The following is a 26,711-nucleotide window of genomic DNA, read 5'->3' on the forward strand; positions in this document are numbered from 1 at the left end:
GGTTCCTGCTTTCCCAACTGTACTGACATGCAGAAGTTCAAGTGTAATGTGAACAGACATCTTGCTGCTCAATTTCCTACATAATATCCCTGCAACTTATGACCCTGATAGTAGCCCTCTACATCAAAGTGGCACTGTCATATTTGGGGTGAAAATGGAATCCAAAAAAAGAAAATTATTAGTATTTTTATGATTATTATTTTTTTTTTCATTAATTAGGAAGCCAAAGCTTATCAAGTCCCAGAGGCCACTTGAGGATAAGGATCAAGTGTTAGGTAGAAGATGAGACAACAAAAAGAGTCATGATGGGAGATCATCTAAGAGGACGACTCAGTAGAAATTTATTGACATTAGATTTGGAGACAATCATGTTATAGTTATTCGGGAAGCAGGCTCAAAGTACCATGTTTCACAGAGAGACAGTTCTAGGAAAGAAACTCTGCTTATGGATTTATTATTTAGTTTTAGGCACAGATAGAGAGTGAGGGAAGTTGGTAGCAGTTGTTGCAGCTAGACGAGTATTTGTTGCAAGGATCATAGATTGAGCACCTTCCCATGAAATTAACAATAGAGCAAGGACAGACTCGCAACATCCCTTCTGTGAGAAAGTGAAAGAAGGGAGGCAAAAGGATCATCGCCCACTATGACCATAAAGATTTGGGCAATTATATTCGTAACCAAGGCAAGGGTGATAAGTATGAACCAATCAGAATCGCCTTATAAAAAAACTTTGGATTCTTCAGTGATAACTTTCTGTCTTGACATGGGAATACCATTACATTCTGCTGATCCTGACCGGATAATTCTTTACCTGAAAAATCTTCTCTGACAGGATTGATGCTGCCATTTTTTCATGGCTTGGAACAACTAAATTTTTCTATTACAAAGTGGAACGATAAAGTTGTCGCCCTAAAAAAAATAACATTACAGCTTTGTTTTAAAACTTTTATTGAAAAAAAAAACCCAGCTCTGGTAACTTGATTATGTAGTAGTGCTGACATCTATTCAATGTAGCCACCTTTAACCCAGTTCAGAACTGCCTTTACCACAAGCACCAGCGGGAGCTTGGTGAATACTTGGCGGATGACAGCAATAAGACTAGCTTTGGTGTTGAAGGAGGTCATAATGGTGATGTTCTCGACGTATGATCAAACGAAGTAGTCCAGCGGGTTCAGGTCAGGGGAATAGGAGGGCCAGTAAAAGAAATGCATAAAGTCGTAGCACTTCTTCTGAGGCCAAGCCTGGGTCCTGTTGGCCTTGTGCGTCAGCGCCAAATTTTGCTGTTACACCCATGGTCTGCCAGCGGCCACCTGATTACACCAGGGGTTCACCACATTCTTCAGCACATTCAGGTACACTTTCAAGCCCACTTCGAAGATCTGAGGTGGCATGATGTGGCCCTCTCTTTAAACCACGCCATAACCTGGCTGGAAACTTTGTTGAGCTGTGCCCTCAAACATTTAACCCTCATGATTTGCATTTTAAAGGTGCTGGCAATGGTCCTGTTGCTATAACTTGGATTGGTAGAGAGCATGAGTTGTACAGTGGCATATCTCCGATCTCGCTCGTTGAACATTGTGTCACTTTCAGATATGATAGAAAGCTCCTATCGCTCTTGGGTTTGTACACAACTGACCAACTAGTAGATAGTCTGCAGCAAAAAAAGAAAACCGATTTTCATCAAACAGAAATGGAATCATGTCGTCTTTTCTAGTGTGATAACTTTATTGTTTCACCCTGTACAAGAATGGCTCTACATTCAAGGCCCACGTTTTTCATCATATTACCTAGAATATATACTCCATATTCTTACTGACTCATTCATTAATTTTATTTATTGCAGAAAAAATTATTTCTTGGCGGACCGTTTCGTTATCATTTAGACAAGCAACATACAGAATTATAGATAGGATGTTAATTCAACACATCTATGAAAGCATGCAGCACCCAAACAAAACAAAAGAATTATAGATAGGATGTTAATTCAACACATCTATGAAAGCAAATTCAAAGAAAAGAAAAATATGTCAATTAAACGTTAGGCGAGTCCTTGTAAGAAATTTAACCATTAACTAATGAAAACATTAACAAGTGGGAGGGAAATAACAACTATCTGATTGGTTAGTTAGCAACACTAAACACCATATAAAAGCAGTCATTAACAAAAAAATCTTTGTACTTAGCCTGGTGATTCCCTGCAAGGATAAAATGTGGACCCCTCTGTGTAGTTTAATTACCATAAATATATTTCATACTTTACTGCAGAGCTCTACTCAGATATTGAGCACTTTTGAAGTAAAAACTGAAAATCTAATAAAACATAAAGCCTCAAATTTTTTTTTTTTTACTGAAAAAGTTAAAGAGCTACAAAGATGGAAGTGGGACTATTAAAATGAGCGACCTTTTGTACTCCAGAATTTATTTTTCTACATAGGGCCACTATTCTCAATACACTTTTGCCAGGAATTCAATAACGTATCTCTGCTTCTGACGCACGTCCATGACAGAGGTTGCCTTCTTAGAGTCTCACACTGTCAATATCTTCAACAGAGAAATGAAACTTTCAGGTCATGAATGCATAAGTTCAGTCATCATAGCAATTCTATTTACAATCACCTTTTATACATTTGGGCGGAATAAAAAATATGAACATTGCTTTTGAAATGCCCCTCGTACATACAATATTAATAAAAATTTATATTGGCCATCTTCGAGAAATGCTATTCACTAAAACCGTACCCACTGCTAACAATACAGAAATATTCCCTTTTCCATATTCCTAATGACTATTGGAATTATTTGAATTCATCGCACTACTGTTCTCATCTTGAGTGTCATTTTCACAACGTTTTGATCGATGTAACCTCCGACCCTCTTCAAGTGTATCTTGTTGAACTCGGGAATTTGGACGGAATTTCAAATTGAGCCCTTTATTTGCTTCGTGGAGGTAACATGCTCTGTTCCGTCAACTATGACTGGATAAGGGTCCTAAGTAATTCACAAAAATATAATTGCAAATTACTTAGGATCTCTATCCAGTCATGGCTGATGGAACAAGAACATGCTACCTCCATGAAGTAAATTAAGGGTTTCACTCGAAATTCCATCCAAATTCCCGAGTTCAACAGAAACATTCCCAAGTTTGACAAGATACACCTGAAGAAGATCGGAGGTTACATCGACTGAAATGTTGTGAAAATGACACTCAAGATGAGAACAATAGTCTCATGAATTTAAATAATACGAATGACCAATCTTCATCTAAAAAATTCAAAAACATCCTAGTGACTAATCTGACACTAATATATGGCCACTTTTTTACTATCCTTTACCTATAACTAAATTAAACTAAACATAGTCTACATTACAAGTCCTTATGCCTAGCAGTTATCTTCAAAAATTCTTAATGATCGGTTAATTAGTTTAGAAGTGAATCCCTCACGTTTTTTTAGAGACAGATAATTTTAAATTGATGGCTCTGATTTTTTTAATAGCAGATTTGGAAACTATCGGATATTTAGAGTTTAGCTTGGTTTGGCAATTCATAATGAAGAGACTGACACCCAAGCAGCGTTTGCAAATTATAAATGATACAATCAATTTACTGAGAAAAAAAAGGCCTGTCAATGAGCCACCTTATTCGTGCAACTTAACCTCATTAAATTGTTTTCTTTGGGGATATGTAAAATCACATGTCTGCAACTGATAAACCAGACATAATAGACAACCTTTGATGCTTTATTGCTGAAATACAAAATAATTTAATGCGTAGGGTTTGTGAAAGTTTGATCTCTATATTACGCCATATATGCACAAGCCGCACGTATTTAAATTATAAATGTCAAGAATTAATTTTTGGAATAAACCACATTTTTATGATAAAATATTATTCTGTAAGCTGTTTTAATTTAAAGTTCGCCGCCTCTAAAAAACAAAACAAAAACAAAAAAAACACTATATATACATACATACCGAACCTTAACAATGTATGGTACAATCACGTTGACACACCGGTTATCGCCAGATCACCGAAGTTAAGCACTGTTTAGCCTGGCCATTACAAGATGGGTGACAATTTGGGAAAGCCAGGTGCTGTATGTACCTTCTGGGAAGGTTGGATGTGGGGCCAGCACCCCCCCCCCCAAAAAAAAAACTCCTCGCTACAAAATCATCTAAAAAGTTCTAGATGGCCTATGCTCATCCAGGGGCTCAAGGCTATGGATAGAGGATGGAACCTTAATAAAGAAATAGAGAGAGTGGGCAAAAGTAAGGATATATACTGAATTTTCAGAAGGTTTTTCGCTTTTTTTTTGTTACCTTTTCACATAAAGATAAATCAAACTAAACATAGTCCACATTACAAGCCCTTACACCTAGCAGTTGTGTTCCAAAATTCAAAATGATCGGTTAATTAGTTTAGAAGTAAATTATTTTTCGATTTTTGATGCAGTCTCGAAAGACTTAGGGGCAGTAGCGCATGTCATTGTGAGGCAAAGGTCGCACAATTCCCAACCACACCTCACCTGAATCAGCACTGTTTGAGTTCAGTGGCAAGGAGAAGTCCAGAGTGACTGGAAACAATGCCGAGATAAGCAGAGAGCACATACAGTCTCAAATGGTCACCCGTTTAGTACTGACCAGGTTCAATGTTGCTTAACTTCGGTGATCCAGCAGGAACCGTTGTGTCAACGTGATTATGCCGCACTTTAGAAGTAAATACTGCACATAAAAATAGGTAAACATATACACATACCTAACTTTGTAGAGATAAATATGTGTGTTTAATCGTGTTTATATATATTTATTTAAATACTTGTGAGTATATACCTTTCTATATCTGTCTGTGTCTATATATATATATATATATATATATATATATATATATATATTTAGAAAAAGAGAGTAGAATAAGTTAAGAATACAAAGAATAAAGTTACAGGAACTTTATTACATTATCAAGTCGTCGATAAGGCTTACAAAAAAGAGTAAACCTCTTCAGGCATTTTTTGGCATTTCGAACCTAAATGCTTCTCGTCAGAAGATAATAAAAATCCGGCATAATACAAATGTAAAGTTAAAAAGACAACACCGATTTGAAAACATTCAAATTTGAAATGGAAAAGAATATATATATTGTTGTTGGTGGTGGTGTGTGTCTGTGTGTGTGGGGGGGGGAGGGGTAATATGATAGGGATAAAGGACAGAAAAAAAAACAATTAGTGATTGAATGATTCCAATATTATTCCCGATTCTGTACTAAACTAAAGTACTGATTCTGATACTTTATAAATATCTAAATGTTTTATTATCGAGTTTTTATTTCTCTCACCCCCCCCCCGACTACCATCTAAAAGCGCATGTTAAATATGCAGATATTTTCTCAAAGTTAAAAATACATTTGTGGGGGTGAGGTGGGGGTTGATCTATTGACTTTCGTTTTACTGATAGTTTAAAACCAATAAATATTTATTATTTTATCATTACCATAAGCAGTAGAAGGTTTCGTTTAAAACAAAATCAAATAAAGAAGTTAATTAAAAGAATCGTTTTTGGCATCGGAAACCAGGCACAATTTTTTCCAATGCTCCCAAAAGTTCCGATTTTTCAATTCCCGATTTCGATTTATTGTCCCATATATAGGCATGCAACAAACTGTTTTGAATCTTGATAGACCATGCTGATGAATCATAAATGACAAGACACGTAAAATATATGTCTCTCTCAATCTGGCAGCATCACAGCAGTGAAGGGGAAATTATTCCTAACATTAAAAATGCTCTTTCATACAAATAACTGAATTTGTTTAAAAAAACATCGCAAACAAAATAAACAAATAAATGACATCTACAAACAAACATTTTATATATATATATATATATATATATATATATATATATATATATATATATATATATATATATATATATATAGTTTCTCGCGTTGTCACAGTCTACCACCTGTGACCAAATCATTTTTGGAGAAAACCCGTAAACTAGTTTTGAAAGAGATAAAAACGTTTTTTAGTCCAGCGCTAAAATTATCAGTTGGAAATTAATTCCCTGGAGAAAGGATCAAGTTTCTTTGTCTTGGATTTTTATTTGGGGGAAAAAAAAAATTTTTTTTTTAAATCACAATTCCTGGATTTTATATTTTTCAGTCACAAGTTCAACCTATAATTAAGGTAACATATGCAATAATTTATAATTTGATTTGTTTTTATTTTACTATTTTAATGAAATTTTAACAAAATTTTAATTAAATTTTAATTAAATTCACAATTAAGTTTGAATTCCATAATTTTCTCAGCGTTTTGACCAATGTAAATTCTGACTCTCTTCAAATGCATCTTTTCTAACTTTTGAATGTTTTGGTCAAACCTCCGTAACTAAACATGCAGAATTTCGTACTGTAATTTTTTCACTTTGATATTTGTACAGTTTAATCAAGACATTAAAAAATGAACATATCGAAAAAAAAGTTATATTGTACGTATCCGTTATGAAATGAAGTTCTCTGAAAATTTTTTTCATTTAATTTGATGAAGTAGTTTTATTTTTTTACAGCGAAAAAAAACAATTTGTTATGATACTGAGCAAAAGGTAGTCATGTTTCGATTTTTAGGAAGAAAAGCTAGTATTAAAGATGGGGAGGGAGTGTTGGCGCTTTAAACTGAGTTATCTCCCCATTGCTTGTTCAAAAAATTCAAAGATAGCTACCTTCATAAAAACGTGCTTTTCCGCTGTAAAAAAACAAAAAAACTACTCGATCAAATTAAGTGAATTTTTTTTTCAGAGATCTTCAGCCCATAACGGATACATACAATATAACCTTTTTTTTTTTTTTTTTTTTTTTTCGATATTTTCATTTTTTAATATCTTAATTAAACTGTACAGGTACCATTTCTTTAATTCCTGCAGCCTGAAGATTTTGGTACAGTCGAAGTAGAACTGTTAATTATTATACGATTTTTAATTATTATCAGTAAGGATTAAATCTTCAATCTCCAGAAGAAAACTGTCATTTCAGACTGATTGTTAATTAACGCTTTTATCCATTGCACTATGGATCCATGTGGATAATTCAAATTACCTAATCTTATTTTAGATATGTAGTATTTGTATTTATTACTATATATATATATATATATATATATATATATATATATATATATATAGTCTTGGAAGTTTTTAACCTTTAAAACTATACAAAAAATATCTTTTATCCTTCGTTAGAAAACCATCTAGTCAGTAAGTTATTTAATCACCTGCAATCACTGCATCAACTCGCTCTCGAATTTACTATAATACCAATAATTTATTTATCAAGGGATCATCAGTTGTTTACCATGAAACACTGTTTCGGGAATTTAAAAACAAAACAGTATATTACATCATGGCTCCCCAGCAGTGTTGATCAAACACCACCACCCTTAATCTTAGGAAGAAGACATGTTTCAAACATTTGATCCAATTTCCTATTCTTAATTGCAATTACTAACCTTTTCATACTATAAAAATGAATTTCTTACCTGTGCGATTCATCAATTTCCACATTTAAAATAGATACATTTTTTAATTTATCAGTCTTGTATTTATAAGATTAGGATTAATCCATTTAACTACTTATCACCCCCACTATGATTAGTATTTAGTATATTTACATTCTTATTTAAAATTAGATATATAATGGTTAAAAATATTTTTACATATATACATTTTTCTTTTTTAAATTTTTTTTATTAATATAAATTTATTATATGTAATTATGAATACATTTTATACATTGCTAATATAGTTTTGGATTTCCTTTATTAATATAGTCTGGTTTATCTTAAACGATTCAAAAGCATCAGGATAACGAACAAATGCTTTATTTAACTGTTTTAATATTTTATTTTTATCCCCACCTTGTTTTATCATCCTTATTACTAAACTATAAACTGGTGGTATAAAGTCATATATATATATATATATATATATATATATATATATATAAGAAATGAAATCAAAAGGATGTAGTGTTTGCCTAAAATACGCAATGGTAAACTTCAATATAAATATCTGTATTTATATATAGACTAGCATTTCAGCCCGGCGTTGCCTGTGTGTTTGGAGGTGTATGTTGTGCAAAAAAAAAAAAAAAGTGGTAGTAGGAAGGCAGGCTCGAACCCGTACCGTGAAGGAGGAAAAGAATGGGGAACAAGTGATGCCTTTGCTGTTACGACCACCGCCAAATTGGAAGTGACGTAGTAGGTTTTAATTAAGGCTAGACAATCGAAAGCAGAGGATGACTTTCGAAAATATCGGCGAAAAAAGCGACCCCCCCCCCGTAAAAAAGTGCCCAGTTGAAGGTGAAGATATTAATGTTTTTAGCCAATTTTTCAATATTTGTCGTCTGAAAGGTCGAACTTCAAAACGATACTGATCTTGTAAAAATCTGTCAAAAGTTTTAGGCAGACATGCAAACATACATACATTTATATATTGGTAACTCAAATTTTCGACCCAAACCGATTAAAAAGTTTGCCCTATCTCTGAATACACTTTATGTAAAATTTGAAATGTTTAGACCAGAAATTGTCTGAGTAATTTGGTAGAGACCGAAGCGGTCAAATTTTTTTTTAATTTGACCCCTATTATGATCCCTTAACATTTATCGTTTTGAGCTCAAATAAAGTTATTACGTTAGATCCATGTCCAAGAAATCTATATCTAAAATTTCAGGTGTTTATACCCAAACTTGGCGGAGGAGCTTGGTAGAGTTCTCAAATGTCAAATCGTCGAACTTTGACCCCTTAACAGCCAAATTCTGGCCGAAAACAGATTACAAAGACTTTCCCAAATCTCGGTACTCTGTATATTAAATTTCGAGTGTGTAGACTTAAAATTGACGGAGTTATTTGGTACACAGACACGCGGATACACACACAGACACGTTCATTTTTATAGATATATCTATCTATCTATTATATCTATACAAGTGAAAGTGTCTGTCTGTGTGTCTGTGTGTGTACATTTCCCTACGCAATACCTCTGTCAATTTTAAGTCTACAGACTCGAAATTTGATATACAGAGTACTGAGATTTGGGAAAATCGATGTGATCGGTTTTCGGCCAGAAATTTGGCGATTAAAGGGTCAAAGTTCAACGATTTGACCTTTGAGAACTCTACCAAACTTCGACAATTTTGTGTCTAAAGACTTGAAATTTTAGATATAGGTTCCTTGGACATGGATCTAACTTAATAATTTGATTTTGGCCTAAAAACCGATTAAAAAGCTTGCCCTATGGCTGAATACACTTTATGAAAAATTTCAAATGTTTAGACCAAAAATTAGCTGAGTAATTTGGTAAAGACCGCAGAGGTCAAATTTTTAAAAAACTTTGACCACAATTTGACCACCTAACATTTATTGTTTCGGGCTCAAATAAAATTAAAAAGTTTGATCCATGTCCAAATAACCTACATCTAAAATTTCAAGTGTTTAGACCCAAAATTGGTGGAGAAGTTTGGTAGAGTTTTCAAGAGTCAAATCGTTGAACTTTGACCCCTTAACAGCAAAATTTCTTGCTGAAAACGGATTAAAAAGATTTTTCCAAATCTCAATACCCCTTATGTCAAATCTCGAGTCAGTAGACTGAAAATTGACAGAGTAGTTTGATAGAGAAATGTACACACACACACACAATTTAACTTTTATTGATATATAGATGTGCGTGTATATATATATATATATATATCTACACACTAGACTACTCATGACCCGTTGGGTCAGTATGTTATATTAGCTATGGAATTCATGTGTGAGCGTGACACTTGTGACGTAAAGAGAATAGTTTTTTTTTGACATAACAGAAACATTTCTATGAAAGTATATTAAAATGAAAAATCACGGACGGATTACTCAAACATGAAAAAAAAAATCCTCCCTATTCGTGTAAAGTTACCTATTTTTCCGAATAATCGCTCAAAAATAAAAAATTAAACATGATTTTCCTACGAATCGAACGCCGACAAAAGTCATTTAGCAGCAAAAACACACATGAACCTACCGATGAGAAATATAAGAATGAAAAACCCATATTGGAATCCTTCAACCAAGTTATAGAAACTTAAAATCTTAAAAAAAAAATTAATAAAACCTGAAGCAAAAAAATAAAACCTAAATAAATAAAATAAAATAAAACTATTATTGAAACAGATTAGTAAATGTGTCAACAAATTCACCGTTCTCGCACAACTATTTTGTATCTAGAAATGTAAACAAAAAATAAAAAAAAGAAGGAAGGAAGAGAGACGGATAGAGAGTAGTAGTAGTCTTGGCTTTACTACAATTGTTCTTATGTTTGTCAACAGGTTAAAGTTGTTTAGTTGTAAGAAAATAGCGACAGTATAGTTGTAATAAAGAATAGTTGCAAAACACCCCCACTCTTCCCATGTTAAAAAATAATTTTGAAATAATAACGTTAATATTTCAGTGTGCAGGTCAAAATCTGCAAAAGAAGCGATTGGTGTTTATTTGTTTACATTGTTATGGGTTAATGTTTATGCGCGCATGCGCACTTTAATATTGTAAACCGGAAAGTGGGTTAGATCACTCGTTACAAGGTCATTTGAGTTTTATAATTATATAGATATATATTCCAGGTTGAAAATATTCCAATCTAAAAACCATTGAAATTTAACAGGGTTTTTGATAGTGATCAATTAAAAAGAGCAAGATGTTATTTCATTCAATTTAGGTAAACAAAATCACCATAAGTTGCTACAATAAATTTACTGTTTCAATCTGTAAAAACATCGTCAGGTGACAAAATACCTCTGGTCTTATTTGAGGCCAGTCATTTAATGAAGATGAAAATCAAAGATTATGATTATATTATACTGGAGAGCTATGACTTTTTAATCTCTGTAACAACGACATGGTAAAAAGCTAATGATTCCCATTTTCTATTTAACAATTTAAGTTAAGGTTTCCTTTTTTTTTTTTTTTTATTTAATATTTAAAAAATTTTCACTGTTATAATTCAATTTTCTCTTATAATTGTGAATTTTCTATTGGTAAGTCTGCTTATGCAGGTGCTAAATCTCCAGTAAACTTAGGGGTCTAAATTGCCTTTTATTTATTTTATTATTATATTTGCTATTACGCACACACATTTTATTTATATATTTTTTATTATATACTAGTAGGATCCGTTAACCGGCATTGCCTGGTGGAAGCATCCCACCCACCCACCGCATTAAAAAAGTACGATTGTTGCTGGTGCCCCCCCCTCAACCTGCCCATGTTAAGATGGCTTTCAGAAACGTTTGTCGTGCAGACGATATGTTTTGTCTAATCCTTTAACATTCATTATTTCTGAAGGTTTAAAATCTAGAATAAGAAAATTACAGCTGGCATCCAATGAGAAAGGGTGGAATTTGCAAAATTATTATTTTGTGAATCTGAGAATCGGAAGAGAACGTTATTTCTATGAGTTTATGAATCCGTTAATAAAGGTGACGGGGCAATACAAGTCTACTGTGTGTAATTTTATGCGGTGTACAGTGGGGGACGGTGTGAGCATTTATGAATTAGAGAGAAAAATAGAAACTACTTCCTCTAATGTTATTGGCAAAAGTGATGATTTCTCTCCTAGGATGAATTGTAGGATTTTATTATAAGGCCTGAATCTGTATATAATGAAGTTGTAAAGTTACATAATGCAGTGGATAATAGTCTAGACACAATAAATTTGTATGTGGCATCTGTTGTTCCAAACCTATGGTAATTTGGTTCAGAGGGGAATTTTTGCAATCAAAATATTATATATATATATACATATATACATATATATATATTGTATAAATAGGATATATACAAATACACATATATTATTTATACATATATACGTATGTACATTCATATTTACATATAGACACACATGCACATATACACTCACAAACAAACGCACACACACACACACACACATGTATATACACACACACATATACACACACACACACATATATACACACACACACATACATAAATGTAAATTATATTATTATAAATATCTATATATTAATAGGATAGTGTGTGTGTTATTTATTTTGTGCGTCACGCTTACATCCGAGTGACTGTCGTTTAATTATTATGGACTTCCATTTCTTGTAATAAATAATTTTATCAAGAATTCTTCATAAGTTTTGGTTTCGGTTTTGATTATAGCTGATGGCACTCCAGTAATTTATTTATTTATTTTTATAAATAATTTTACCAAGTATTCTTCATAAGTTTGATTTTCGTTTCGACTATAGTTAAAGGAACTCAAGTTACATATATTTTTTGATGAGTTTTGGTTTCAGTTTCGATTCAAGCTAATGCACCCAAGTCATATGGATATATATTTTTATTTTTGAAATCGCAACATTATAACATATAAAAATTGATAGAACATCAACTCTATAATGATATATACGAAATCTGCAAGAATTAAAATATCATATTTAAGCGTATTTTATGACCAGGCTATGCCGGGCGTCCCTGCTAGTTTAGATAAATACTTTTGTATATTAACAAAAAATCTAGAAAAATATCAGAGCGTCTCCATTTACGCTGAACATCTGCAGAATATTAACATGAATGTATTACATATGAATGGGTCCCCTGTGGAATATCCACAGGTCCCGATAGTGATTATTACTATTGGTGGTGGTGGCAGGCATTTTTGTCATTCTTGTCAGTCTGCACATTTGGGAAAATCGAAATTCCGAGTTAGTTTCGTTTTCTGATAAATTGTTGATTATTTATCATGTTTAAATATTTTAGATAAAAAAAAAGATGTATATGTTGTCCCAATTGAAAACTACAGTCATCTGACGATCACCATAACAATACCTTTAACCCCAACATAAAATTGATTAACATGTAAAAAAAAAAAAAATATGACATGACGTGCGCCACCTGGTGGCAATAACTTGAAAGAAATTCATCATTCCTATGGCTGTCATTTTCCAAATTATTTTCACTTATAAATGACGTTCAAATTAACAGCTGGTTTACAAATCATTTTCAGAGCTTTTTATATTTGCATGTTCAAAAATGTTACTTTAGAACAACTACAAAAAAAGACAGTTTAGCCTTGTGACTAAAACCCCAACGAAAAGGTTAATAATAATAATAATAATAATAAAAACTGGAAAAATACAACGAGCAACAATAATGAAAACAGCTGAAATATTAAGGAAAACCCTTGAATGTGGAGACTAACACACATGAACCACAACCGTAGACCGGACAGACTGCTACAAAGACAAAACATGAAGTACTACATGGAACCAAGAACATTGAAGCTGCATACCTATAAGTCCTCTAACCCCACCCTCATTCCCACATCACTGTCTCCCCCCCCAAAAAAAAAGAGTGAGACCAAGTAGTCAAGGAGGAAGAAAAGACAGAGGAGTGAGCACTGACCAGACCTCCACTGTATAAGTGCGAAGAGAACTGGGACCTTGGGGAGGCTTATTGCCACATAAATTCCTATAAAGACCAATGGCTACTGCCAACGAGAAATCAATGGCAAGCAGCTGTTGCGATAATGCAAATTTATTTGCAAATGGTATCGAAAGAGGGGGAGAGTACTGAAAAATCTTTTCTTTTTTTTTTTTTTTACAAGGAATCAAGGCCCGGAGGCCACTCGGGGATAAGGGTTATTGCGTGTACGGTAATCAATGAGACAATATCGTAGTAATCGCTAGTAATGGACATCTAGGGAGACTTGTTGTCACTCAGCTTCTAGGGAATACCACAGGCTGTATTCAATGAGACCTTTGATGGTGGCCTGTGTGAAAGCTCCTTGTAAGCCAATAATAATAAAAAGAGGATGGAAAGACAGAGGAGAGAAAAAAGAACTTGCCAAATCTCCACTGGTTGAGTGCGAAGAGGACTGGGATCTTGGGGAAGCTTATTGCCACCCAAATTCCAGTGAAGACCAATGGTCGCTGATAACAAGAAATCAATGGTAAGCAGCTGTTGCGATAAACCAAATTCTTTTACAAAATTTATCGAAAGAAGTGGAGAGTCCTGGAAATCTGAGGAGGCTTGTTGTCACTCCAAAGAACACCACAAGTTGTTTTCAAAAAGAAATCTTTGATGGCTAGTATAACTACTCCTAGTGAGTAAATAATAATAATAATAATAATAATAATAATAATCATCTGTTTACGGTCTGTTTTACCTGCTGACATGTATTGTATGGCTTTTAGAAATTGACTTCTAAACTAACCTATCTCTGGCCAGGCCTTTATTTATCCCTCTTTCTTTCAAGTTCATTCATATTACTTCCGAAACTGACCTTGCTACTGCTGTTGCTCTCCATTGTAATGGAGTGCTGATACGTGTATGACAGTGGTATGCAAATGACCGAGCTGTGTGCGAGATGACGTCATGGTAAGGAAGAAAGAAAAAGGTTATGAAAAGAAAAACGTGTACACAGATCAGGGATCACGTTAGAAAGAATCACGATCACATTAAAGACGTCAGTGACGTCACAGCTGTAATGAGAAGTCACGTGTGGCGGGAGAATGAGAAATAAAGGTTTTTTGTGTGTTTTTTTTAAACCTGAAGCAACGACTTGAATTTTTTTTTTCTATTCCTTGTATTTGTCTCCTTAGCGACGGAAACTACAGCGTGTTGGGTCTACATGTTAACATGTGTGTAACGTTACACTTCTACTAACCCAAGAACTCTCATCATCATCGTCACCATCATCATCACCGACGTCATCATTATTATCGTCAACATCATCATCATCGGTTTAATGTCCATTTTACATACTGACATGTGTTGTATGGCTTTTAGAAATTGACTTCTAAACTAACTTATCTCTGGCCAGGTTTTTATTTATCCATCTTTCTTTCAAGTTCATTCATGTCACTTCCTCTCTTATTTTACTTGGCATTCCTTGACTAACTAACCCCTGTTGTTCTACGTCTACTAAGCCAAGAACTCTTACCCATTCTTTCAATGTGGCCATACTACCAAAGTCTCCTGTTCTCCACCCATCTCCCCATACTGTCCAGATATAATCTTTCTCTGAGGTTACCGAATCTAGACGTGTCTTTAATACTCAAATTACATATCCCTTGTGTTATTCTCATATCATTTCACTCCATGCAGCGCATATCCTTGACCCTGACAATAAATCAAGGGCAATATATTTTGGTCGATGTGACCTCAGATCTTCGTCAGGTGTAAAAGTTGCCTTGTTTTGGAAGGAAAAACAAAAGGGGGGGTAGCTCTACACGTTAAGGTTTAAAATTTTTGGATCTATTTGGAAGTAAGTTTACACGAATTATAAAGATAATCTAATTATAATTTAATTCGATGTTATGACGAGGTGCCTTTGTCGTAATCTTCTCATATATAAAGTAAAGCCATACAAGGTGCCTTCAATAAGTTTCTAGACTTTTTCATATGACCACTTTTATTGATAGTTCACACATGAAACTAATCCCCATTCGAAGTAATCTTCTCCGGCTGCAATGCACTTGTTGTACAGTTCCAACAACTTCGGGAAGGTCGCATGGAAGTTCTCTTGTGTAAGCGTGCCAATGACCCTCGTCACAGCCTCTTTCATCTCTTCTGTTGTCTCATAAAGACAGCCTTTAAAGTTTTTCTTGAGCCTAGGAAATGACCGCAAGTCACAGAGAGCTCCAATCTATTCCCCCCCCTCTCCCGCCTTGCAAATCTTTCACAATAAACACTGGTCTAGCCAAAACCACTATCAAAAATTTCCTCCACTCTCTATCAGTGCCTAAACCTAAACATGGATTCTTCTTTCTTAGAACTGCCCTACTGTGGAACTCTGTTCTACTGGTCTGCTTTCTAGTTGACTACACTATAGTCTTCAATTCCAATGTAAACAAGTTCTTGTTGAGCCGTCTTCTCAAATCTAATTATACCAAATTTTCACTACAAACGATTACAATGTTATTGTCCTAATGACTACTGCACACACATTAACCCCTGTACTCGAGTTGCCTTCGGGCCTTGATAAGTGATGACCACTTTGTAAAAAAAAAAAAAAAAAAAAAAAACTGCCGGAGATTAGGTCGTACACCGGATAAGTACAGAGAACAGTAATGTGAATAATACAAATGGAATAATTATTTTTCTATTCATAATTTCGATAATTTTTTTTTTTTTTTTCAGCTAACACTTTAAGTGAGATTCCTTCGGGGGCAGCCCTCTCTTCACATGGTTCACAAATGTAAGTACACTTTGTTGCATTCTACGATTTCTTTGGTTTTATTTTTGTCAATAACTAGCAATCATAAATAAAGACTTATTTTCTCTCACGGATAATGTTCCCTGCTAGGTGATTTGGTTACACACTGGCCAATCAGCTTACAGGGTGCATTAATTTCATCTGAAGAACTACTTCAGCCATTTTATGAATCATTTTAGGATCACCATCAAAAAGGAAATTGAAATTCGGGGCATCTTGCTTAATGTCTAATGACTGTGTCTCAAATTTAATGCAAATCTGAAATATTTGTATTTTAATATAGAAAGTTGTGTCCATATTGTACCTGCCATGTAAGCACTGTAAAATCTTTAAATAAAAGTTAAATTTCAGGAATATTTATTAATTGATGTTAAAATTTCACAAAAAATTGAAAATATCTGAATTTTCATAGAGATTCCACCCTCTTTTTATCCCTTTTGCACCAAACTAAATATAGTCCATATTTGGATACCTTACGCCAAACAGCAATGTTCCAAAATTTATGATGGTTGGTTTAATAAGTTTAGGAATGAATCCTGTTGATACAAATATACAAGCATATACGCATACCAACTTCATATGTGTAGATATTAATCTTTCCTAGACATAATCCCAAATTGTAGCCCATTTATGTCCAAGTGGCGATATGCTTTATTGGGGGGGGGGGTGAATGTGAGTTAAAAAAAAAAAAAAAGGCAGACTATGGAAATAGATTATAACTCAGACGTTGATAAAGTATAACTGGATAGAAAAGATAATCAGATTATTCAGAAGTTTTTTCTTTCAATGTGGCCATACTACCAAAGTCTCCTGTTCTGCATACATCTCCCCAGTCCCCATACTGGCCAGATATAATCTTTCTCTGAGGTTACCTAATCTAGATTTTTTTTTACCTTAGTAATACTATTGGAGGACAGGGTGGAGCAGGTGTTAGTGTGATTGCAAAAATTAGAATGGATGGAGTAAATTCAGAAACTCTGTTCATGGAAATTCTGGTTGATGCTAGGCACATGACAGAAGAAAGACATGTTCTTAGGAGCTATTGTCAGAGACGAGTTCTTGCTGTGAATGTCCTTGTTTTAATACTTGTATTCACCTCAAACAAGGCCGATCTCCACTGAGACATAATAAGCTATTGTGAATCAGGAACTATGCCTACAGGAACACTTAAATAGGGAGTTGAGCAGCAAAAGATCTGTTCACATTGTACTTAAATTTCTACATGTTAGTACAGTCAGAAAAGTAGGATACAGGTATTAAATTTCAAAGTCTAACAATCTAGATATTCGAAAAACGAAATACTGAATTCCAACTAAAACTAATGGTATCTACGTAATTGCCATTTAGCAAATAGCAACATATCCAAAAATTACAGAAAAACGATAAGGTAGAAAAATAATTATTAATGAAAAACAGTTTTCGATAAAATTTATAGGGGAGGGGATAAAATTTGTCTGACATTTTGAATTACATTCGTCACATGACGTAAGCAACAGAACTTAATTATCTCCCCGGTCAACTGAGTTCTCATCCATCTCCATTGTCTGTCTCTTAGCTAATCTGTATCCATATGAAGTTGAGGAGGGAAGAAACTTTCAGAGTAGAAGGGTCTCCATATATCGGGGAACCTTTACAGTTAAGGCGTAGTATTTTGCTGCTGGCTGAGTAAGTCAAGGATATTTATGTCAACTAGGCACCAGTGCTATGAGTTCTTTAGAGCACATTCCATTAACATACTTGTAAAACAAACACAAAGATAAAAAAATTATGGTGATGGGACAGGAATTGGAGCTTGGTTGACAGTGTGGAACCTATTAGAGTGAAGACTTGTTTTTGGACCTATATTTTGCTTACTAAAAAAAAAAGAGACCAGAATGTAATTCAAAATGTCTGACAAATTTTATTGCCCGTACAAACATTAATTATTTTTCTACCTCATTGTTTTTTTTTTACATAGGCATCACCACATTATCAAGGCCAAGAGGCCACTCAAGGATAAGGGTTAAAGAGTGTACATTAGAAATTGGACAATATAGTAATCATTAGTAATGAAAATTTGGTAAATTTGATAACTTATATCGAACGGCTCATCAAGAACTTATTTACGTTAGACTTAAAGACAACCATATTGTAGCCAGCCGGAAAGCAGGAAAACGGAAGACAATTCCACAGGCGTGCAGTTCTAAGAAAGAAGCTCTGTTCATGGAATCTACGTTTAGGTTTAGGCACAGATAAAGAGTGGGGGAATTTTTGATAGTGTTTACAGCTAGACGAGTGTTTCTTGTGAAAGTTTGGCGAGGGGGGGACCATAGATTGAAGCTCAGTCGAACACTTTCCATGAAAATAACGATACATCAGAGACAAACTCGCAACATCTCTTCTGTGAGATAGAGGTTTCAAGGAAGAGAAAAGGACATCTCCTACGAGGCTACGAAGTCTATTTTGAACTCTATCAAGGCAGGCCAAGTCCTTTCTAGCAGCTCCTGCCCAGATGTGGCAACAGTATTCCATCCTTGGACGTACCTGGCTCTTATATAAATAGAGAATAGCATCAGCAGTGAGATATCTACAGGATCGATAGAAAGATCCCACCATTTTTCCAGCGGCCTAGGCAACAGATTTGATGTACGTGTTCCATTTAAGATCAGGAGTAATGGTCAAGCCAAGAAGCTTGTCAAAACTTGAGGCCTCCTGAAGACGAGAGCCATTCATTTTAATTGATGCCAGATGTGGGTCAGAATGTTGATGATGTAAAGAGAGAAGCTTGGTTTTAGATGCATTAAAAGTAACCAGCCACTCCTTACCCCATTGTACTACGTGCTCAAGATCAGAGGAGAGAGAATTGGAGAGAACTTGGTCGTTTATTGTCTTAGATGTGCTACCATAAATGGTAGTGTCGTCAGCATAGATGTCTACAAATGATGTAAGGATGTGATTTGGAAGATCATTAATATAGATCAGGAAAAGAGTTGGGCCCAGGATGGATCCCTGAGGGACACCGGTATTAATACTGTGAGCTTCTGATTTTTGCCCCTCAACTACTACTCTTATGAACCTATCAGAAAGAAATGATTTAATAATTGAGAAGACATTTCCAGCAATACCATAGCTAGAGATCTTATGAAGTAAACCTTTATGCCATACCCTATCAAAGGCCTTAGATATGTCAAGAGCAATTGCCCTAGAAAGGTTGCCTCCGTCGAGAGATTTGCTAATCCTATGAGATATAACTGTAAGCACATCTGCTGTAGATCTAGCAGAACGGAAACCATATTGAGTGTCACTAAGAAGGTTATTTTTGTTGAGATGGTTGATTACTTCTGTATTTAACACAGATTCCAGCAACTTACTCATGACGCACAGGAGACTTATTGGCCTGTACTGAGAGGGGGATGAGCGATCACCTGAATTCTTAAATACAGGGCATACTGATGAGATTTTCCAGGGAGATGGGAAACTATTCTCCTTAAGACAACGTTTAAACAGTTTTCCGTGACTTTTGGATATGTTACTCTTTGTGACATGACAATTACGTAGGTACCATTTGTTTTACTTGAAATTCAATATTGCGATTTTCGAATTGCGTTTAATATAGGAGCATCCTGGTCGTTTGGGGAAAGGAAAATAAAGTTCTCCACCTTTTTATTAAATCAATGTTTGAGAGGTAAAGGAGAACTTTAATGGAAGACGAAAATATCTATGTATCTCGGCCGGGGATTTTTTTAATTGGCTCCCAAAATCAAGAGAGATCAGACAATCCCTGCAATGATCCGGGTGCTGTTGATTTTGCAGTGGGAGTTTAGCTCTGTGCAGTTCTAGGAGGTCCACCCTCCAAAGGCTTTGCCTTCGCTCTTTGAATAGGAGTTAGTTCATTGCTGATCGCCTGAGGCGCCCTCACCAGGGAATGCCGACTAGGCGTCCCGGGCACTTTTTGCAGGTCAGTGCCCCTCAATCCCACTTTCCGACCCTGGTGTCTAAAGTTCTTGCAGTCGGGGAGAACTAAGCAAAATCCATGTATTGCGAAAAGAGAACAAGTGTTAGTCCGAGGAATGGACATCTTGATTCTGAGATTTTACACTGAAGTAAGATAAAATATATGCACACCTATCTATCATATATATATATATATATATATATATAGTCATCCACATGCAGTACTGTTTCGCTGTTTCACAGCTCATCAGTGCGGCTAGACAGGTAACTACCTTAAGCCAGGATTGAAACCCGACCGCCTGTACGACAATCAAGGCTCCTAACCATTACGCTAATCGGCGGCTGCTGTGCAAGTTGTGAATTGATGATGTTTTGACATCGTCCGAAATACCTAAGCTCGATTTGTTTACACACAGATCATCGCTTTATACACTAATGGTAATTCGTGTATCACTTCTCAATATGCTCACCTCAAGATGAGGAGCATTGTAGTCATCCACATACAGTACTGTTTCGACAGACACATAGATGTTTATATATTATATATATATATATATATATATATATATACACTCATGAGCGAAAAAAAAAAAAATGGGCCAAGAGTGAAAGAAGGAAGAAATCGATTTTTCAATATTTTTCCATGAATTTTTGTTAATTTTAACTGAAAATTTCTATTTTGCAGATCATTATTATTATAGCATATAATAATAAGTGGAAAAATTAATCCTAAAAATGGTAAGACCGCATATTGGCAGGGATATAAAAAACGGAATTGCAAGATTTAGGCAGTCCAACATGATTTACAAGCAGATTTTTGATATTTTAAGAAAAGAAAAAGTGAAAACATCTTTTTCTGTAGTGAAGCGAATTGGTCAAAGGTTCGAAGTAAAATGCTTGGTAAAAAGGAAATCTGGATCTGGTCGCCCTAGAGCATTCACTTTTAAGGATGACCACAGACTTATATTAACTGTTTTGAAGGATTGAAAGAAAACTTATGCTGACCATAGCAAAGAATTCAAAACAGGGGCTGAAAATTCTCTTTCTAGATATACAATATCTAGACGAATGAAAGAAATGGGATTTTCTTCTAAAAGGTGTGCAAAGAAGCCATTTTTATCTAAGAAGAACATCAATGGTAGAAAAAGATTTTTCTCATATTATGGCAAGAAAGATACAGACTGGTTCAGGAATGTTTTCTGGTCAGATGAATCCAGATTTTGTCTTGTTATTGATGCTCCCGAATGGTGCAATCGAAAAGCTGGAGAAAGATTTCCACCAAGTTACATAAAAACGACGGTTAAACACGGGAATGGAGAGATAATGGTATAGGGAACTTTTACTGCAGCAGGAGTTAGGGAACATTAGATGTGAGAAGTCAATCAATGCAAAGGAATACATTCGAATATTAGAAACAGAACTGTTACCAAGTATCCAGAAGTTGGGAATATCTCAGAACATTATTTTTTCAACATGATAATGCCCCTGCACACACTGCTAAAGTCACAAAAAAATGGTTTTCTAATAATTCAATTAATGTGATATTTTGGCCAGGTCAAAGCCCCGATTTAAATCCTATCAAAATAATTGGTCCATAATATCTCGTGCATTGGATGGAAGAACTTTTTTGAACAATGACAAACTATGGGAAGCCGTGCAAAGCAAATGGAATAGCATCACTACTTCACAGTGTTTCACTTTGGTTGAGAGCATGTCTAAAAGGATTGATCTTTTAAAGAAATCAAAAGGGAATGCGATTCCATCCTAAGCATTTATTAAAGTAAATGTCTGTGTTATTAGTCTCGTTTAAGTTTTCTTGTTCAATTGTTCTTTGTTCAATATAGCTTTTAATGCAATAAAATGTATAAAATTTGTTTGGCCCATTTTTTTTTTTGTTCACGAATGTGTGTGTATATTATGGCAGTAAAGTTTAATTCACAGAGGTACATCCAATAAAGCAACATGTGTCTACCAAAAAGTGCTCAATGAGTAAACAGAGCAGGTATATTAAAGTTATTTATACAAATATTGATGGCTACATATGTGCATACATGTTTCTGTAATCACCCATGCTAGGGAGATTATGTCTTCAGGCCATGAATTTTTTTCGAAAACTGACAGGTCAGAAAATTCATGGGCTGAAGACGTAATCTCCCTAGCACGGGTGATTACCGAAACATGTATGCACATATGTAGCCATCAATATTTGTATAAATACTTCGATATATATATATATATATATATATATATATATAAACATCTATGTGTCTGTCTGTCTGTCTCCATATTTTCAAACTCTATCTCCTCTGAATCTAAAAGTCGCAGAGTGGCGTTAAGGATCTCAAATGATTGGAATTTTTTATGGGTCTTTAGCCGGTTAAAATAGTTTTTAAGGTGTCAAAAAAGAGTCAAAATTAAAAAAAAGCTCGTTATACATTTTGTACATTTATCTTAGTTCATTTTTAATTTTTAATCACTTTACATGTGTATCATGGTACAGTGATACCGTCATCATCTTTGAATGCTATAGTTTCAGTTTCGATTTTAGCTGATGGAACCTAAATATTTTTTTTTTTACTTTTGAAATCACGACTCTATAATAATATATACGAAATCTGGACAAATTAAAATATCATATTTAAGCGTATTTTATGGCCAGGCAAAGCCCTCCCCCACGCTAATATATATATATATATATATATATAGTCATCCACATGAAGTAATGTTTCGCTGTTTCACAGCTGATCAGTGCAGCTAGACAGGCAACTATCTCAAGCCAGGATTGAAACCCAACCATCTGTACAACAGTCAAGGCTCCTAACCACTACGCTATCGGCAGCCGCTGTATGAGTCATGAGTTTAACGATGTTTTGACATCGTCCAAATTACCTAAGCTCGATTTGTTTACACAAAGAGCATCGCTTATACGCTAATGATAATTCGTGTATCACTTCTCAATGTGCTCAACTCAAGATGAGGAGCATTATATATATATATATATATATATATATATATATATATATATATATATATAAATGGGTGCCTTGATTTCAGATTGAAGAATCAAGATCATGATACAATGAAGAAATATATTTTAACTGGATTTGAATTACTAAAAGAACAGAGTGATAAAACAATTAAAATTTCAAATTGAATGTCAAAATAAATGCACAATTAGATTCTGATCAAGGAATGTGGGTAATGTCAATATAAGTCATAAACAAAAGCTGCCAGTCAAACAGAGCAAGAGAGAAAGCCAGAGTGATACTTCTGCCGTTGCCACACCGACCAATCACACCAACGCACATACTTTGAAGATGTGAGGTGGCACAATGTGGCCCTCACTTGAAACCTTACCAAAGACCATAACCATGGCCAAAATCTTTATTTTCATCACCCTGTGTACGTCTCTGTTATTCGTGGCAATCTAGTGAGTCATTTTGAGGGTGTTAGCAATGGTCCTGTTGTCATAACTTGGATTAGTGGAGAGCATAAGTTCTACAGCAACACGTATTTGATCTCGCTTGTTGAACATTGTGACACTTTCAGACATGATAGAAGGCTCCTATTGCTCTTGGGATTTGTATACAATTGGCCAACTAGTAGATGGTTTACAACAGAAAAAGAAAACCGGTTTTCATCAAACGGAAATGGAATCATGTCGACTTTTCTAGGGCGACAATTTTATCATTTCACCCTGTATGTGGAAAGAAAATTTAAAACTTATGGTTGAATTCGTTTTTGTTGTTTTTTTTTTTATCAAAGTTCAAAATTACGATATGCAAAAGTAATGAGTCCATGACACTTTTTTCAAATTTCCAACCGAAATTTTGTATTTTAAGACTTTAAATATTCAACTTTTCGATAGTTTTGTGATGTTATCATCTCTGATCGATCAGAGAAGTATACAATTCTTTACAAGATTGTTTTACTAATCATCTGACGCATGTGCATTTTGCAATTCAACAATTAAAAATGACTAAAAACTAAAAAACATATCCAGATATGCAAGATAGAATAATTGAACGTCACAAAGGAGGACAGGATTACTGAAAAATTAGCAAAAAAACTGAATTTATCATGTTCATCCATCGCTTGTAAAGATGATTGTGATCGTGCAATTGTTGCACCGGAATATATTTTTGCAGGAATTTGCTGTTCCGGTCGCCATTTTGAATGTTGACTTCTATCCGTTAACTTTTCTGGGTGAGGCCCCGTGTTTTGACAAGCTTCTGGGTTTGACCTTTACTCCTGATCTGAAATGGAACACGTACATCAAGTCTGTTGCCAAGGTCGCTGGAAAGATGGTGGGATCCTTCTACCGCTCCAGAAGATATCTCGCTACTGATGCAATTCTCTATCTATTTAAAAGCCAAGTACGTCCAAGGATGGAATACTGTTGCCATATCTGGGCAGGAGCTGCTAAAAACAGCTTATCCTGCCTTGACAGAGTACAAAATAGACTTCGTGGCTTATTGGGGGATGCCCTTTTCTCTACCCTGCAACCTCTCTCTCACAGAAGAGACGTTGCGAGCCTATCCTTGTTTTATCGTTCTATCCATGGCAGGTGCTCGTCTGAACTCCAATCTCTGGTCCCCCCTCGCCAATCTTTCACGAAAAACACCCGTCTAGCTGAATCCACTGTGAAAAATTTCCCCTACTCTATATCTGTGCCTAAATCAAAACGTGGATTCCATGAACAAAGCTTCTTTCTTAAAACTGCACGCCTGTAGAACTCTGTTCCGTCTGCCTGCTTCCCACTGGACTACAACTTGGATGTGTTCAAGTCCAACGTTAACAAATTCCTAATGAACCGCCCCCTTAAGTAAACACTTCATCAAATCTCCACACTAACGTAATGTACTTGCAATAACCCTTATCCCTGAGTGGCTTCCGGGCCTTGATAAGTGGTGATCACTGTGTAAAAAAACAATAAAAAAACAGTCATTTCTTTCTTTAAACCAGATAACTAGCTTGAATGTAAATTGTCAAACAAAAAGTCTTGCTTATAAAATAATAAAACTTAACAAAATTAATAAGTACACATTAGTAGATAAGGTTGTACTCTTATTTGTCCAGCAGTTGTTTATGTCTTCAAGTCCAACATAAACAAGTTCCTAATGAACCGCCCCCTTACGTAAGACACTTTATCAGATCTCCACTATTAGCGATTACTACAATATTATCCCATTGATTACTGTACACCTTTATCTCCGAGTGGCCTCTGGGCCTTGATAAGTGATGACTTTATTACAAAAAAAAAAAAAATTTGTCTACTGTTTACGATGAACAAGACCTGAAAGAGGTAAAAACGACAATTAGAATTACACAATAATAATCGTCTAGGTTCGGAGAGGTTAGGATTAGACCGATTCGAGCTCTGAAGTATTTCCCGTATGTTGGGCACCTGTGGGATAATGCTGTGTCAGAGATGCTGACTGCTCTGTCTTTTCTAATGTTACGTTTTCTATTGTGTTCTTTATGGCATGCGGATTCAGCAATTTGTAGACCCTTTGTGAATTGCTGAGCTCCAGGAACATCTAATCACTAAGTACATTAGAGAAACATAAACTAGATTTTACACCGAGAATAGCATGTGTCCAATACTTATGCCCGTCACTGTATATATAGAGAGAGTGTGTGTGTGGGGAGGAGCAATGGTATGACTTTGTTCATATAACACTTTAATATATTTGTCATTGATTTAAGTTTTGTCGTCTGCTATTGACTGAAATAAGATTCTTTTCTTCTTCCTTCTATTATAGTAAATTTGTTTTAGATCGAAATGCTTTTATTTCTGAAATATAAGTACGTCCTTACAATATATATGAAATTACATTAAATAACATTTTAAAACATTTGCTATTATAATGGAGATATTGTGTCAGTATAGCGTCACATTTCTTATAGATATTTTTCATATTTATTAAATGTTTAAAACATGGAGAATTGTCCTATGCTAATGTAATTGATATTTGAATAATTCTAATTACGTTTTCAAATGTTAATATCTATACTTCTGTAAAGGTAAATATGTGTTTATGTACATATATTTTTATGTATAAGATTCACTGTTAATCATTACGAATTTTAGAACATGGCTGTTGTCCGTAAGATAGGTAAAGTAGGCTATATTTAGTTTAATTTAATTTCGTGCATATAGAGGCAAAATAGAGGTGCAATACCTTCAAGGAAATTCTGATATCTCCCATTTTCGTAAAATGTTTGCAACAGATATTAGACACCGATTAATAAATATTATCCAAATTTCAGGCATAAAATGATTAGTTATGCTATCTAAAAACCCTTTAAAATACTTAAACGAAACTGAAATTTTAGGCATATTTATAAATTGATGTCTAATAGCTATTGTTAAAAATTTCCAAAAAAATCAGAAAGATCTGAATTTTCACGAAAGTTTTCCACCACCAGGGCTTTACATTGCGAGTGAAACAGTCGCATTTTCGAGTGATTTTCAAAGTAGCGACTAGAAATAATGAAACG

General features: G+C 34.6%; 1 protein-coding gene across 9 annotated transcripts in view; it reads left to right on the plus strand.

Moving 5' to 3' along the window:
• The window catches only part of LOC145247308 (uncharacterized), a 537,232-nt gene that overhangs the window by 320,982 nt on the left and 189,539 nt on the right, over positions 1-26,711 (plus strand). For all 9 annotated transcript variants that reach the window (XM_080108929.1, XM_080108932.1, XM_080108933.1 and 6 more), the window contains one exon: positions 16,199-16,256. In XM_080108929.1, coding sequence (XP_079965055.1) covers positions 16,199-16,256 — 58 coding nt within the window. The remainder of the gene's footprint in view (positions 1-16,198; positions 16,257-26,711) is intronic.

The sequence above is a fragment of the Euprymna scolopes genome, chromosome 25 (genome assembly GCF_053919585.1).
Source record: "Euprymna scolopes isolate OS-2025 chromosome 25, ASM5391958v1, whole genome shotgun sequence".
Taxonomy (NCBI): domain Eukaryota; kingdom Metazoa; phylum Mollusca; class Cephalopoda; order Sepiida; family Sepiolidae; genus Euprymna; species Euprymna scolopes.